The following is a 15,486-nucleotide window of genomic DNA, read 5'->3' on the forward strand; positions in this document are numbered from 1 at the left end:
AATAATAATAATAATAATAATAATAATAATAATAATAATAATAATAAATAAAAAATCAGTTTAAAATAAAAAACAACAGTTATGAACCGTTAAGTATAATTCGCTTAGTCTTTGTAATGTCTAACAAGAGGCGGTATTACGATGATTATCAAGTAAACAATGAGCGTCCAGATGGGCAAGAATATGTAGTAAATTGGTAATTGAGGGTTTTGATTTTCCAACTTATAGCAAAGAGTCAGTTGGGCAATGATTTTCATCAAACATATGACGAATATTATGCACCTACGACTACCGCAGAACACGGGCATTTCGGTCATCGCTTGGCACGAATTGCTATGCACACAAGAGCATATTATGAACAGCGCAGTAAGTGCATCGTCCAACCAAATCGGCATGAATATCAAATACCAACTCTGTTTCTGTTTGGTCTGCAGTTGTATAGTGAGCAGCACCAAGAATATCACCATTGAAGCCCACGTGGTCAGTGCACGTTGAGTTAAAGCCATTCTATAAAATAAAATAAACGGTTTATATTAAATTTACATAATTTCAAAAGCCTGCAACTGCTTGAAAATTTAAAACAAGTATCTGTAGAATGATTTTATTTTGATCAAAAACGTTTTTAAATTAAGTATTGTATTATACAACAATATACTGTAATTGGTTTTCGATATACATCTCGTTCATTACTTATAGATTCTAAAAATGCAATGTAATTTTCAATATTTTAATGGGCAATTACTTCAATACATATTTTCGTATTTTTATTTTATTATTATTTATTTATTTATTTATTTTTTTTTTTTTTTGGTAAAACTATATATGCAGTTATTGTGATGCATACTTATAATTATATAATTAGGAGATACTATATCTCACACTTAAGGATAAAGTAAAGAAATAACAAGTATTAAAAAAATATTTTTAATACAAAACGTACAAAATGCATTGATTTAAATCTGAATACATATTATATCTTACATACAAAACTAAGTATATACAAATAAATTATTCGAAAGTTAATATGCCTATAACATGGGGCATTTATAATAGTGATCGTCTTTGCAGCAGTATTCTTTGCCGGTAGACAAAAGCGTGTTGATCCAAAAGTCATTGCAATTTTTGACGAAAAGATGAGCCTGAAAAACGATCAATATCAATATTAGGATCACATAATATAACGGCGGGAAACATCGATTTATCGATTGGTATAATTAACTCACTCGTTCTTTGTAAACGTCACGATCTACTGAGCCACAGATTATTGCCGGACTGTTCGGCAAATGTTTAGCAATCTGAAGGAAAACGATGTAAATCAAAAATATTTACTGAAAAAGTACTTTATTAGTTCAGTGGTACTCACGATCTCTAAACATTTGTTAGTGCATGCCTTAACTCCTAGAGCGTTGCAAGCGGCAGGTTCATCTTGCTCGTTTACCAGTGCGGCATATCCTGTTGGCTGTTTACTACTGCCTTTAGTGATCTGGCTACTCAGGAACACACCACAAGTACAAGGCGTTTTTTGATTGGACATCGATTGCGTATGACCTGACCCAGGCGACCCAGGTAAAGTTTGTACTCCTGGTACGTGGTTTATCATATCATTAAGTTTTTGAACAGGGTTCAAAGCCACAGCCGCAGCTTTTAGTACACCACCATCGAAGTAGTCAGAAACACTAACGGTTAAAGAAAAATAAAATTTAACAAGAATAAACTTACAATAATAATAGATAAAGAATAGTAAATAGGTAGTGATAAAAATATAAAATGAATATCATATTATATTTATATGGATATAGTTCTATGATATACAGTTTACATTTACTTTTTTTTTTTTAATGCATGCTTTTAAACGACCAAATAAGAAAATAAAGCTATGAAACAACTTACCACAGGGAAATCGATCCGAATGTGATGATTGAGAAAAACATAGCAAAGGCTTTTTGACCAACCATATAGAACATCGAAACACTACTTGTTGAACTTAAAACGTGATTTACAAGAATGCCCATGTTTTCATCCGTGTAACAGTATTTATAAACTTATTAGTCACAAGACTTCCTCAAACGAGTGTTTTGTAAACACAATATTTACATTTAAACAAACGGAAAAGCGGCAAGAGATGTTTATAGTTTATGAAACGAGAAACAATATTATTCAGGAAACTCGTTCATTGTGCTCATTTTTGTAAACACAACATGAATTTACGAGTAATGATCTAAAAACTCTGTTATGACAAAACAATTTTAAGGTTTAGTTTACGGTGATACTACATTGTTTCAAATTCCACAACAATAAAACTAACACGAAGTGTGTTATTTTTATTTGGTTCTAAATAAACATTATATTATATATTTATACAAATATATTATGTATATTATAATCTGTATGATCATCATAATATTCAGAACAAAAACTTAAAATCCATTATAATCTGATAAAATAAGTAGAATAAATTGGATAAAAATCAAAATGTATTAAAAGTTGTAAGACCAATTAAGACTATTACTTTGGAAGATTTATAAAAAATAGTTTTTGTATTTTATTTCAACCTTAAAACTATAATAATTCGCTATTATTTTATATTATGAACAAGATTAAAAGTATTATAATCAAACTAGTAAAAAAAATAGCAAATAAAACACCATTGTATCAATTAGATAAAATAAAATATTTCCCATTAAATCAACTTATTATTTTTATGTTTATCTAAAAAATGCGGAAATATAATTAAAATATGAAAGTATTTAAATACTCAAAATAAATTAATATAAGTTTTTAAAAATATAGGTACTGTTTACTTTTCACATCGAATTAAGAAATATATAAAATAAAAACATTATATTTTGAAATATGACATATTATAATATAATGATACAATTATTATAATGTAATCAAACTGTTTTATAGTAATATATTTATGCTTGTACAGGTAATAGTTAAAAAGTAATACAAATAATAATAATTAAACTAACTCAAATAATTTGTAGAGGGTACCAATAAAGTATTATATAATATTTTTCTTTTAAATTAATTTCCTATTTCAATACAAATCTTAAATTGTAATAATATTTTTATTTATGACATTTGCTGTTCCTTCCATCACTACTTTATCTCCAACAATACACCAAAATCCGCATTTAATAAGTTTTCTGATACTTTGTATCTCAACTTCAATTTTAACTTGATCTCCAGCATAACAAGCATTTGGAAACCTTATGTTTTTGGACACGAGAACACTACCCATACCAGGCAATTTAGTACCAATCACCCCAGACACCAAGCCAGCTAAATAAACACCGTGTACCAATGGGCGATCTCCAAAATGTATATAATTCGTGTCACCACTTAAACGAGCAAAATCATCAATATCAGTCTTGTTTATGTGTTTTAATATCATTATGCGATCTCCTACTGCAAGTACTTTAATGGAGAATCGCCTACTTAACTTTATCATAGGAAACATTATCGATAACGTTTAAAAGTTCTAAATATAATATGGTATCTTAAATATAGTATATACTTGGTTATTCAGGTAGTCCGATCGTAGTTACGTTGTGTTAGAAGTAATCGCAGAATGAATATCTTGTTCGTTACAAAAGTCTGTCAAAAATATTTTCGCCACATTCCTAAGCCTAGGATTTTCGCTCTGAGCATGTGATAATATACTACCAACAATAGACGGGTTTACGATATCTGAAAAAAATGTATGAAATAACATAAAGTAAGTATTTTAAAAATTGTCTAAACACAACATAATTTTAAGATTTCTCATTTCCCGCTTAATTAGATTGATTTAACAATACATAATTAAACCATAAGTTATTAATATTTTCAATTTCTTTAATCAGTCTGCCCTCACAACATATAATCATTCAATAATGCTTTCAATAAAAACATCATTCCATTTGATACTTAGCAACTTAAATTTAATAATTAAATAGCCTACTATTAATCATATAGTCAATTAATCTCCGTCTGAATTTTAAATCAATAACAAAAGTAAAATACTGTAGATTTTTTAGTGAATAAACACTTATTATTATTCATAATATTTCAATAAGTGTTTGTTTTCTAAAATATGAAAATAAATAATAGATTAGATAAAAAATGGGGAAGTTACGACCTATAGGCCAATTGTAAGTTGCTTATAATGTGGTCTGCAATCCATAGTTATGTAAACTCAAAACACTCCATCAAAAACATACCAATTGAATCAATATATATGTGTGTGTTAAATTTTAGTTTTTACAGTAAATAATTTCATAAACATTTACTAAATAAATAAAATGTGTTCACCATAAATTTTAAGTTGTATTTTTAATTATTTGTTAATGTATAAGCCCCATTCTTAGAATAGTTGATAATATATTATAGTTTAAATAATCACCACATAGTTTTTAAGTATACAATACACTTATTACACTAACCTAACCATTAGCTACTGTAAAAATTAGTTAAATAGTTTATTTTGTAAAAATAAATATAAAAATATGTATGTAAATATTTCAAGTAAATTATTACTAAGATAGAATTTAAAAGAAAAATGGCCAAATATTTTTAAAGTTAAATATTTCCGATAATGGTTTTAAGTTATTGATGTACTAACCCAGTAGTTCTCAAACTTTTTTGTCCGCGGAGCGGACATATGTTTCCAAAAAAATTTACGGAGTCCCGAAAATCAGGAATTTTTTATTTAAGACAACAATAATTATTAATATTTCATATTGAGAAAAACACACAGTTCAAAATTTCATTTTTTTTTTTAAAGCTCGGATTTTGTCATTTGCCATGAAAACTTTGGTCATTTTAAGTTGTATAGATAAATTTAATTCATTTAATTTTGTGAAAATACCAGCCAAATTATGAAGTCATAATTACCAAATTTTATCAGAAGTCTTAGTTGTAAATAAAATTGGTGTCATTAAAACGTATAACTCGTTGTGCAATTCAAGTTACCAGTGTTTTCCTCAATAACTAAGACATTTAATAATATATAAATTTAGATAATTAATATATGCCCACAGTGCCCCTAGACTTCTTCCGCGGAGCCCTAGGGTTCCACAGAGCACAGTTTGAGGATCGCTGTACTAACCTAATGTAAATAATGTAGTAACTTTACAGTTCATATAAATCTATGACAATTTTAACATAAAATAAATGCAAGTCTAGGCCAATGTTTCAATATTCACTAAACTCACATTGACACATTTTATAACTCTTACACCATAATTAGTTAGCTGGAGTACATTTTGAATTTAAACTTAAAAGTTTAATTAATACTTAAAGGCGCTTATATACTTCATCAATAAATAAATATTATTTTGTAATATCCTTCATTTAAAGCAACTTTTTATTTTAAATAAATTTCTCAGTAATATTTTCTAAATAATTTAATACAAACATCTAATGATTAAATACTAGATGCAAAATGTAATAAAATTATATAAACATTTTCATGGAAACATTACTACATTTAACTAAAATATACAAAAACAAATATAAGTTAAATACAATCACTAATAAGTAAACTATTACTAACCAATACATTTTAATTATTTAACTATATATTTCAAAAGATAATTTGAAAATTTATTTTTAACTATTTATTACAGAAATATAATTTATTATGAAAAATTGTTTGATGCATTCGTTAAATATCTCAAGTACATGAAACTCATTTATATGAAACAAATAGTTATAATTATCACAGTTGTATATTTAAGAAATTAAATCATAAATTTATATTAAATATTCTACAAATACATCTACATCTTTTCATTATTACAAATTCCTTTTACGTTTTCCACCAATCCGGAACAAATGTCTTAGCTTTAAATCCACCAACAACTAATTGTTGCGCTTTCAGACATTCATCAATTCTTAAAAGTGCAATACCAACCTTCCCACATAATCCTCTCAGTTTTCCTGGTGGTCTCTTGGTATTTAATTCAGATTCACAGTAAATATCAGTATTTAAATCTAAACCAATTGGTGTTTCATCAAAAATTAGAGGCATTATTCTTTTCCTTGTTACTCCAGTATGATAAGTCCTAGCTGTCAATTCTTGTCCAATATAACAACCTTTATTGAAACTTATGCCATTTAAATAATCACAATTCATTTCTAATGGAAAAGATTGACCCTTCAATAATTCACTGCCTTCTGAAACACCATTTATATATCTCCATTGTTGATAAGTCAACTTGTTGTCACGTTCATCTAAAAATATTTCATTTCTAATGCCTGAAGTTTTATCAGATATAATTCTTTGACCCAGAATAGGTATTCGAGGATCATTAAAAACACTGACAGAATTAAATTCCATGGTTATAGGCTTAGAGCTAAATAATGCCCAGACACAAATATCATCTAATATATTAATATCGAGTTTTCTTCTAAGTAGATATATTTTAAAATATTTCACCAAGTCACTGGCATCATCTTTGTCACATTCCAATAACAAATGATCATCCATTTTATAAATCAAGCAATCATATAAAACGCGGCCTTTTGAATTTAATAGTAATGTAAATAATGATTTTTCTGTTTGTAGTCTGAATATATCATTAGTCATCAAACCCTGACAATAATCATATGCACCATCTCCTTGAATTTTTATTAGACTTCGATGACCAAGAAGCTCTAACTTTGGTTTGTATAGAGTTGTAGAAAAAAACCGCGTAAACTTCACTGGCATTCTCATTGTTCAAAACCTTTGAAAAACATACGATACCAACTAATTAATAGTATAATACTTCTAATATTAACTATCATGTAATATGCGGTCTAAAGTGTGTATGAATGTATTAAACACATTTTTATTTATTTAAAAAAAATGATAGTATTAAAAAATTAAATACTAAGAATAATTATCAACTTAATTATAAAAATCAAATTTTTACATTATAGTAAAAATAATGCTGATAAATTTTAAAAACAAGATTATATCTCAAAGTTATAATTTAAAAATAAATAATAAAATAATATATAAATTTATTAATTATTTGCTTTTCAATTTATTTATTAAAAACAAAGTTAAAAAATATTAAAAGATAAACACCGCATACTACATAAACTGTAATTAATAATTCAAAATTATATAAATGATAACACACTTTGAACTGGGCATTGTAAACAAATATAATCATATTAAACTCTAACATACGTTACGACATACAACAAATACAATATATTTATCCAAAGTATAAATAAGACACTAAAATATGAAAAATTATACTCATATTTTAAATTGATAATTAAAATGAGATTTACTACACATATTTTTTAAATTAATTTTAATTATATACATAAATTATGTATGCATTATATAAATAATAAAATATTATGTACATTCAATATAATGTTTCAATAAATTGGAGCAAAAGTAAGCAATAACTAATTTGAGTTATCTACCTTAAATCTAAAGTTTAATAAAACATAAAACGTTATACGAGTTATCATAAATTAGTAGTATATGTAAAACAAAATAAATTAGAATATAATATTTAAAATTACTTTTCAAATATTAAAATATTTATATTTTTTATTCAATAATAAATAAATGATAGATCATAATTTTTAAAAAGAATGAGTTTAGTAATTGTATTAATTATAATAAATTCATTATTTAGAAATACAAATTTTAAAATATATTGGGAAATTGTGAAAATAATCAATAAATAAAAATGAAACAATAACTATTCATGCAAAATAAATATTATTAATTTAAATTTAAATTAAATATCTCAAATAATAAAGTATATAAAGTTATAATAACTAAAATATTAAAGAGAGCTAAGAATAATTTAAGGAAATTGATGGTAACGGTTAGATGTATTAATAGATAAATGGTTAGCAGATAAATAATTTCCATTATATAAAATACAGTACAATCTCGGTAATCTGACCGTTCAATTATCCGATACGTCCAGTAATCCGATTATTTTAACCTATACACACCAATATGTATTTTTATATAAAATTACTATCATATTAATGATATAATGTTAGATAAAACTAAGTAATAACAGATTAAATACAAATAAACCTATAAGATATTTTATTTTTATTCAGTTAACGTTGGAGTGTTGTACGTGTTCATTATGTATACCGGTTAGGTATAGTGTATTACGAATTACATTAAAATGTCGCAACATTTATTAACATATAATAATAAAAATTCATTTTTTTATGTCAGTAAAAATGTAAAATTCAATAAGTAAAAATGCGTTTTTTATATATGAACCCTCGTTAATCCGCCATTTTTGTTAATCCGGCAGTAGCTTGGTCTTATATGTGTCGGATTATTGAGATTTTACTGTACTTTGATAAATAATTAATAAGTTCAAAAAAATTTCAATAACAATTAAATTGTATAGCTAATTGTATATTGTATTGTATAGGAATTAATGCACTACATGTTTATAATATTCAACATTTTAGTATAAATTTCTTAAAATACAAATTTATTATAATTAAAGTATTTAGAGAATGCAAGTATTCTTCAAAAAAATTATTTAATTACCAATGGTTAAAATTATAAGTGGATAATAATTAATAATTTATAGCTTTATATCTTTAAACTGATTAAATATAAGTAATATATGTTGTATCTTATTAAAATTCCAACATTTTGTTATAAGAATATAAATATCACACTATAATAATAAATTAACAACTAATACTAGATTACATTTATAAAAAAAAATAACTTAAACTTTAATTAAAACAATTAATGATTTAAATTTACTACTAAAATATATATTCAAAAAGTATAGACATTATATACTTTTTGTACATTAGTACAAAAATTGTATATTTTGTACAATTGTACATTGTAGAACAATTAGGTACATACAACAATTAAAACATAAACAATCAAAGCAAACTTAGACTTCATAAAATAATTTAGTTGCAATAAATGAGGATAAATCATAATTTTTAAATAATATAGTTAAAATAAAACCCATTGATAATTTTATAGTAAAATTAAATATGATAGACCACATACAACATGATTGATATTAGATATTATATACTATACTTAGATTAAAAATGTAAATTTTATAATACCGGTTTTTATTTCTGGTGCATACAAGTACATTAAAGTTGTAATACAGGAAAGTATTATGTTGTCATCGCCAACACTCAAATTGTTTTCAATATTTTGAATACCACCATTTCCAATGATATAATTTTTATTTTCTGGATCTGAAAGATTATGAAACACAAATTAAAACTTCAATATAAATATTATAAAACTATTATCAGTGGGCAAAACTGATAAAAAATTAATTCTCATAATATTTTGTTTATAAGATAAAAATAATTTATAACTTATCTGAAATGTATGTTATTTTAAAAGAAAAAAATATTATAATTAGTTTAGTATGTAAAATTAAGGCTATAGCATTGATTATATAATATTATCTATTCTATAATTAATGGCTATAGTAATATACATATGAAAGACACAATATAATAGAGTAATTGAAACATAAAATTAAGTTTAATAAATAATATTCTTAGGTGCTGAAAATTCAAGATTTTGAACAAAAGGACCTTCATTTAAAGTTGTAATTCCTGTCAAGATTAAGATAAATGAATAATAATAAAAAATCTATATAAGTATATCATCTATTCTTGTAATAGTTAAATATTCTCAATTATGGATATAACTAAAGAATATTTACAACATTTAGCTATACATCTGAATTTAAATTAGATTTCACCCATCAAAACATATTTGATCAATTTATACTCAATATTACATTGGAAAAACACAATGTATACACCTAATAATCAAAAAATGCCATACATGAATATTATATGTTACCATTTGCTAGATTACAGAGTCCAGCTGCGGCGAATGCTATCAATTTGTTGTCGTCTGAAAGTAGCTGTTCTATAAATAAATCTATCACCTTCTGAGAGCGTATGTATGGATAATTGATAGGATCATAAGAAAAATTGGCAAGGTTAGCCAACACTTGATATTTGGATTCTTAAAAAGATTAAAGCAAAGTATCAATTGACAGTTCAAACAGATACACTAAAGCTAATTAAAGGTGACCCATCATCTTACCTGTACTAGTGGTCTTCCGGAACTCTTGAACAAGCTGTTTCAGAAACTCTGGTCGGTTAATTCCATCGACCGGAGTGTGCTTTAACAAGTCCTGCGGCTTGTGAAACATAAATGAAAAATATCACGAAAATAGTGCAAGTATGCCCGATGGCAATCGCACAACTTAACTCACTGAACGGTGCTGCTGATAGCTAATTGATGATAAGTATTATCGGTGACGAAAACCAGCGTAAATTTCTTATCTCACAGTTGTAAGATGTGGATAGATGGCGTTTCTATCGTGCACCGTTGAACGTCGCCGATGTACAACCAACGAAACACCCACCCGCGCTGCCCGTCGAAAGTTCATTTTCGCTACGCCAACAGACGTGCGCACTCGCCGCACGAATATCTTGTCAGAGATCGAGTCTCACTTACTTACTTTTTTTCTTTTTTGTTGTTTTTGTTTCACCTTTTTCTCTTGCTCTTCTTATTTTTATCTGTCGTGCGTTATAGTTTTATTTACAGTACATTAACTGCCGTTGACGCCTAAATCATTTTTTCTGTTCGCTAAATTTGATATAATAACGACACATTTCCCTGACCAATATCAACTTAATGACCATATGATCGCGCCGAAAATGGAACCTGCATCGAAGTTCGAGTCACAAGCACACCGTTGGTAAGTTAAATGTTGTTTGATTTTTTTTTTAAGTTGTATTATGTACTCATTCGGTAATGTGAACCGCGCAACACCACCGACTTCTAGTAATCTGTTCTGCCAAGATGTACTGGTAAGTGTTGGTAGGTTGATGATTATCCGTAGAAAAACACACCTTTTAAATCGATGGATATGGTTTTAGTATCCAAATTTCACGCGACTTCATCACCCATTCTCAGGTGGTGGTGTATCCCAAATCGCTGTTTTCCAACCAAAACCTACAAACTGGACAACGCAAGTCCGATTTTACGTACGTCGATGTAACGACTTAACCGATATACAATGCTACCCATTTTAATTATTAATATTAATTAAAATGGTACTTTGACCGTGTGTACGTACGGCTTATAAATATACATTTTTCCGGCAAGCATTTTTGACGTGATAACGACAACGTCGTGCAAAGCGTAGTGCACGCACGCGTGTCAAGGGTTGGGGAATGGTCGAACGGGGTTTTCTATTGCAACGGTTATTTTTAGCGGTAGAACTCTATGTACGTTATGCTTCCGCCGGGTGATTAACCCCCATGCCGCTAACGATAAGACGGTCGACACGAGCGAGCGCGCACATGCACGTTTGTTGCTACGACCAGCGCGTGTGTGACCGACGAGGCGACGACCGACCGCCAGGACACTTCTGGACCTGCCGCCGAATCCTGTTCTGGACCGTTGTGCTCGATGCGCGCGCGTTCACGATCGTTGCCCTTGACACAAACTTGGTCAGCGGGTAGGTGGTTAGGTAAAAGGACCGGTCGCACCGTTTCGTGCTGGACGTTGACCGGACACTGTCGCCGCGCATATGCACACGTGTCGTCGGAACTTTGATACCCAAGCGCGCCCGCTGCTGTCGCGGGTACTTAAATACATAAAAATGTATTTATAAAACTCCTAACGATTGCCAAAATGCTAAAGACATAAATATATTTTCAAAATTTATCGTCTTGCATCACAACCTACCGTTCTTTTTTATCTCCATCGATAGATATCTCTTTTTCACACACACACACACACACACACACACACCAACAAACGATGATTATCCGCGCTTTCCAGTTTTCTTTCGTTTTGCATGTCGACCTGTTCGTCATTCTTCCTATAAATCATTATCACTGTAGACACCGAATTAACGATCAGTCGTTAGAATTTAATTTTTCCCCAGTCGTTGTGCCCTCGATGTTATATAATAATCGCCCTAAATATAGTGCTAACGACCGCGTAAGTGTATGTGTTTAAATAGGTACTTGTGTGTGTGCATTTGGATTAATTAATACTATTATAAATCCATTGTTTTATGACGTTGTTGTTGCAACCCTGAATGTCTCCGTGAACAAGTGCGTTGGAATGTGTAATCGTCGATGTCGTTAATTACTCTTCAGCCCTTCAACATGTTGCACATATTCATAATTAATATTATATCTTAGAAACTATTTTATAGTTGACAACACTTAGAAAATTATGAACATTCACAGACCAGATTAATTCCATATTAGTACCCTCTCGACCCATAGCGGGTTCATGTAATTATTTATCAAATGGACTTTGAAAGGATCATAATATCATTTATTTCAAACACAACCATCTTGAGAAAAAAAAACTACAGTGAAACGAAAACAATTCACGGTTAAATTAATTATGATAGGCGAGAGTTCGCCTTATACATTTTATACTGAAATATAAAATGAAACATGTTCAACACCACATTGTTTGTTTTGACTATTTTATATTTTTCGTAAAATTTGTTATTTGCTCATTCACGCGGAGACGACGACTGCGCAGTACAGACTGGGCACACATGTTTTGAGAAGATTAAACGCGCTTTATCGCGACCACGCGGAAACAGCTAATTTTCAAATGTTGAGTTACGAATATTATAAATAACGTACTAGTAGTAGGCTTGGCGCGTTTCGACGTTTTCTCAGTGATATCTGATTCAGAAAATTTACGAGAAGTCTAAAAACTGCGACCGCACGTCCCGTTTTGTAGGTCACCACACGAGCGGGTGGTTAAACTCGTTGGGAAAATGCGGTGTCCTATTTTTAATTGTAGTGAAGGGAAAGAACGGTAATAACATAAACCGCGGCGCGAGTAGAACCCGACGATGACAGTGATGACACTGTACGGCTACCTATACAATAATATAACTGTATAATCGACCAGGATACGTTGTAAAACCGCATCTACATGCTCGCCCTGTATAAAAAAAATAATATAGTTTACGTCGACTCTCCAACGTTTTTTGGTCATGTTGTTGGTGGCAGTGGTTCTTGCCTGCCAGCAGTAATATTAGTTGTAGCAGCAGCAGCAGCGCAGCGGTGGTGGTGGTGGTGGTGATGGTGATGGTGATATCGTCGCAGCGCCAAACGCGTGTGAAGCAGTAGGCTTATTAAATATACACACTATGCGCTCGTTCCCTGATAGGGCGACTGGTCAAAGTGCACAACTATTATTGTTGTTGAATGTTACGAACGCGTATGTGTGTGCGAGTACGGTGCGTGTGCATACGCGCGCGCGACTCTCTACGCACGCTAGGGGAGAGGCCTCGCGTTTGCCGCGTTGCCATATCGATTGCGGCGACTGGGCTTATAGCCTATATATTTACTACTATTGGACCTTGACGCGTTATAATGTGTTCGGCGTTTGAAAACGTTACGTCGTAAGCGCGCGTGAAGCATCGCTCCTCGCGCATTGTTCGTGTCGTATCGGCGCAACGTGGCCATATTAAGCTGCTACCGGGGCTAAACCTACAAGAACAATAATATTAACAAATTGTTGCTATCCGATAGTTTCCCCTAACAATCGCCGTTTTTCTCGGGATGCTGCTTTGTAAAAAAAAAAATAAATAATAATAATAAAGTACAACACCATCGCTGAAAGTTCGCGACATGACAGCAATCGCGTGCATTGAAACGCAACCATTCGTACATCACCCGACGCGCTCTGATTGCGGTATAATTTGTTAATTTTCGTCCAACCATGTGCTATCGGTACACTCTTTTTTCTATGGTTTTTGAGGCTTTTGCAATTATTTTCCAATCGATTTCGTAGTCTAATAATTAGTAGAGTATTACATCTTAGGTCTTGTCTATTAATTTATTATTGTTTTCATCCTTACTTAAATAGATATGTATGGAAGTATAATTCGACTAAAATGGTTTACCTCGTAGCGTTGTCAGAATTTTGAAAATATAAATCTGTTGTAAGATAAAATTGATTTATTTGCATTTCGCTTTGATTGTATTATAATTAATTAAGTATCTTTATTGGTTTAAAATAACTTGTAATAGTAAATTTTTGATTATAATCCCTACAATATTATCAAAAGATTCAATTACATTGAACTATTAAAACACTATAACTGGTTGAATAAAAAAACAATGCCGAATTACTGATAGTACTAGGATTGACAATTTTAAATTACTAAAAATCTCCCATTTAACTCTTGTTTTATTTACAATTAACAGTTCTGTACATTTATGATTCAGCTGGTCCTATAAATATTTTATTACTTATATTTATTGTTATAGTATTCGTTTGAACTATAGATAGTTAAATTTTTATTACAATTTTCGATTTTATAAATGGTATATTTTTATATAAAATGTTCAATCTTAAATTATATGTCCATAGTCATTATGTACTTATATCATTTTAATAACTAAATTGAATTACAATTTCGATAATAATCTTTATCTAGAATACATTATTTACTAACATATTATTTGGTATTGTATTAATTTTTTTTTATAGTCTTATTTTTATTTTTAGTGTAAAAATGATATATATATATGTTACTGCAAGCAACTTAATTTTCTAATAATTATTAAAATATAATATTTTTTTATGATTATTTAAACTATAAGCATAAATGTGTATTTTAAGTGTTAAATTATCGTTCATATAAAATATAAATCATCGGTTCTGGTTTGAAATTACAACAATGTTTATACTTATGTAGCTATAACGCAAAAAAACGACTAGAATGATTACAGTTATATAGATAATACGGCTTTAGTCTATATTAAGTACTTATATTTTGATTTTTTTTTTTTTATCTTATAATTTTTATTTCTTTACTATATAAAGAATTTCTATTGATTGTCTAAATAAAAAAATTGAATTAATTTGTATCAGAATTAAATATTATTTATTTTCATTTTAAATACTTTACCAAAAATGATTAACATATCTTATTAATATTTTTGTTTTTTTCATTTATCTTGGTTATACAAAAGAATAAAATTACTTAGGTATATGTATGATTATAAATTGAAAACTAAAGTTATAAATAATTAATATATTATAATATTCATATACAATTACATTTATAAATGCATATAAAAATGTATAATCATTATTAAAGATAAAACTACCCAGCTGAATAAATAAATTGTAATGTATAATATTCTTAGCTATTTTGTTATATATTTATATAATAGTAGGTTATTATTAGTAAATATAACCAGAAAAACGTAATACAATTTATTTTGAACAATCAAGTTTTAGATTATTAATTGATTTGTATATTAATTTAATAAATTTTTTTATCAATAATCTACACACTCATCAGATTTGTGTACATCTCGTTTTTTCCCGAACAAGCATTTTAAAACCGTTAATATTTTTTTTATCAACTTCCTACTGGTAATTATTAGAGTTTTGGCTTTTATCCAAACGAATTAAATCACCAACTCTCTAATTTG

The 15,486-nt window shown here is 28.6% G+C and overlaps 4 protein-coding genes across 6 annotated transcripts; all 4 read right to left on the reverse strand.

Moving 5' to 3' along the window:
- Positions 1-104: 104 nt before the first annotated feature.
- Positions 105-506, reverse strand: LOC112690241 (transmembrane protein 60). The gene has a single exon (XM_025564211.1). The coding sequence runs from the start codon at positions 504-506 to the stop codon at positions 105-107; it is 402 nt and encodes a 133-aa protein (XP_025419996.1).
- A 402-nt stretch (positions 507-908) lies between these two features.
- Positions 909-3,597, reverse strand: LOC112690239 (follicle cell protein 3C-1). Of its 2 annotated transcripts, none has more exons than XM_025564207.1 (5): positions 3,524-3,597; positions 1,891-2,028; positions 1,364-1,676; positions 1,224-1,295; positions 909-1,139 (listed from the first exon to the last, which is right to left on the reverse strand). In XM_025564207.1, the coding sequence occupies exons 2-5, from the start codon at positions 2,010-2,012 to the stop codon at positions 1,029-1,031; spliced, it is 618 nt and encodes a 205-aa protein (XP_025419992.1). In that variant the 5' UTR covers positions 2,013-2,028; positions 3,524-3,597; the 3' UTR covers positions 909-1,028. The 2 variants fall into 2 exon arrangements, with proteins under 2 accessions (XP_025419992.1, XP_025419993.1); XM_025564208.1 differs by having other exon boundaries at positions 1,891-2,020; positions 3,524-3,581.
- Positions 2,950-3,555, reverse strand: LOC112690240 (3-hydroxybutyryl-CoA dehydratase-like). The gene has a single exon (XM_025564210.1). The coding sequence runs from the start codon at positions 3,464-3,466 to the stop codon at positions 3,056-3,058; it is 411 nt and encodes a 136-aa protein (XP_025419995.1). The 5' UTR covers positions 3,467-3,555; the 3' UTR covers positions 2,950-3,055.
- On the reverse strand, positions 3,463-10,288 carry LOC112690238 (armadillo repeat-containing protein 7-like). Of its 2 annotated transcripts, XM_025564206.1 has the most exons (4): positions 10,088-10,288; positions 9,839-10,006; positions 9,076-9,213; positions 3,463-3,696 (listed from the first exon to the last, which is right to left on the reverse strand). In XM_025564206.1, the coding sequence occupies exons 1-4, from the start codon at positions 10,194-10,196 to the stop codon at positions 3,551-3,553; spliced, it is 561 nt and encodes a 186-aa protein (XP_025419991.1). In that variant the 5' UTR covers positions 10,197-10,288; the 3' UTR covers positions 3,463-3,550. The 2 variants fall into 2 exon arrangements, with proteins under 2 accessions (XP_025419991.1, XP_025419990.1); XM_025564205.1 differs by lacking the exons at positions 3,463-3,696; positions 9,839-10,006; positions 10,088-10,288 and adding an exon at positions 5,648-6,716 and having other exon boundaries at positions 9,076-9,160.
- Between the last annotated feature and the right edge of the window lie 5,198 nt (positions 10,289-15,486).

This window comes from Sipha flava, unplaced genomic scaffold (assembly GCF_003268045.1).
Source record: "Sipha flava isolate LNK unplaced genomic scaffold, YSA_version1 49797_pilon_pilon, whole genome shotgun sequence".
Classification (NCBI taxonomy): domain Eukaryota; kingdom Metazoa; phylum Arthropoda; class Insecta; order Hemiptera; family Aphididae; genus Sipha; species Sipha flava.